The 770-nt window shown below is 42.9% G+C and overlaps 1 protein-coding gene across 1 annotated transcript; it reads right to left on the reverse strand.

Moving 5' to 3' along the window:
- Positions 1–151: 151 nt before the first annotated feature.
- Positions 152–721, reverse strand: TM35_001981030 (ribosomal protein L14; the record flags this gene model as incomplete). Its single annotated transcript, XM_029032006.1, has 1 exon — positions 152–721. One exon carries the CDS (start codon positions 719–721, stop codon positions 152–154), a length of 570 nt encoding a protein of 189 aa, XP_028876703.1.
- Between the last annotated feature and the right edge of the window lie 49 nt (positions 722–770).

Consider the following 770-nt stretch of genomic DNA (forward strand, 5'->3'; position numbering starts at 1 on the left):
TATATATATATATATATATATATATATATGCGTATATAGATGTAGAAGAGAAGAGGGGGAAAAAAAAAAATCTCTGAAACGCAAGCAAACAGAGAACATCTGTCCAAGAGCCTAAAAAAAAAGGAGAGTTAGAATACTCCCAAAGGCAATTTTAGACAAAAAAATTCGCGAGTACAACAGCTTTCAAATGGTACTTGTGGTTAACATGTCTTCCCGCACAGTACATTACACGGGTTCCAAGGGGCACTCGCTGATCATTCATCAGTATGCATGTATTTCTATCAAAATTTGTTTGTAATCCACTCATTCGCGTATTTGTCTGTCGCCTAGAAAGTAGACAGACCCAGTAAATATTACCTGGTTTTACACGATGACGACTTACCTCTCCACGACCAGACTTAAATCGCTGCACTGAAACACGGTGAGCTACTGCAGGAAATATTCGACAATGTGCAAAACGTTCTGCCGTTGCCTTCGATATAAGTCGGACATGCTTGCAGTTTGTATTATCGACGCAGTGGAGTTTCACCTGATCGCTGAATGGGACACCTGTACCATATCCCTCCGCTCCTGTGCCCCATCGAGAACGATATGATGCCTTGCGCCGAATGATGAGATTGTGGCGAAACCACGATTTATGTACGGGCTTTCCTGCTGGGAGTTTTGCTGCTGCATCCGTCGTCGTCGCCGGTGCCAGGCGGAGAGTCCATCTTCGAAACATCTCACACCCTACCCAAATGCTCCATAGAAATAAATAGAGAAAAAAAAAA

Source organism: Trypanosoma theileri (assembly GCF_002087225.1).
Source record: "Trypanosoma theileri isolate Edinburgh chromosome Unknown TM35_Tth_198_V1, whole genome shotgun sequence".
NCBI lineage: Eukaryota > Euglenozoa > Kinetoplastea > Trypanosomatida > Trypanosomatidae > Trypanosoma > Trypanosoma theileri.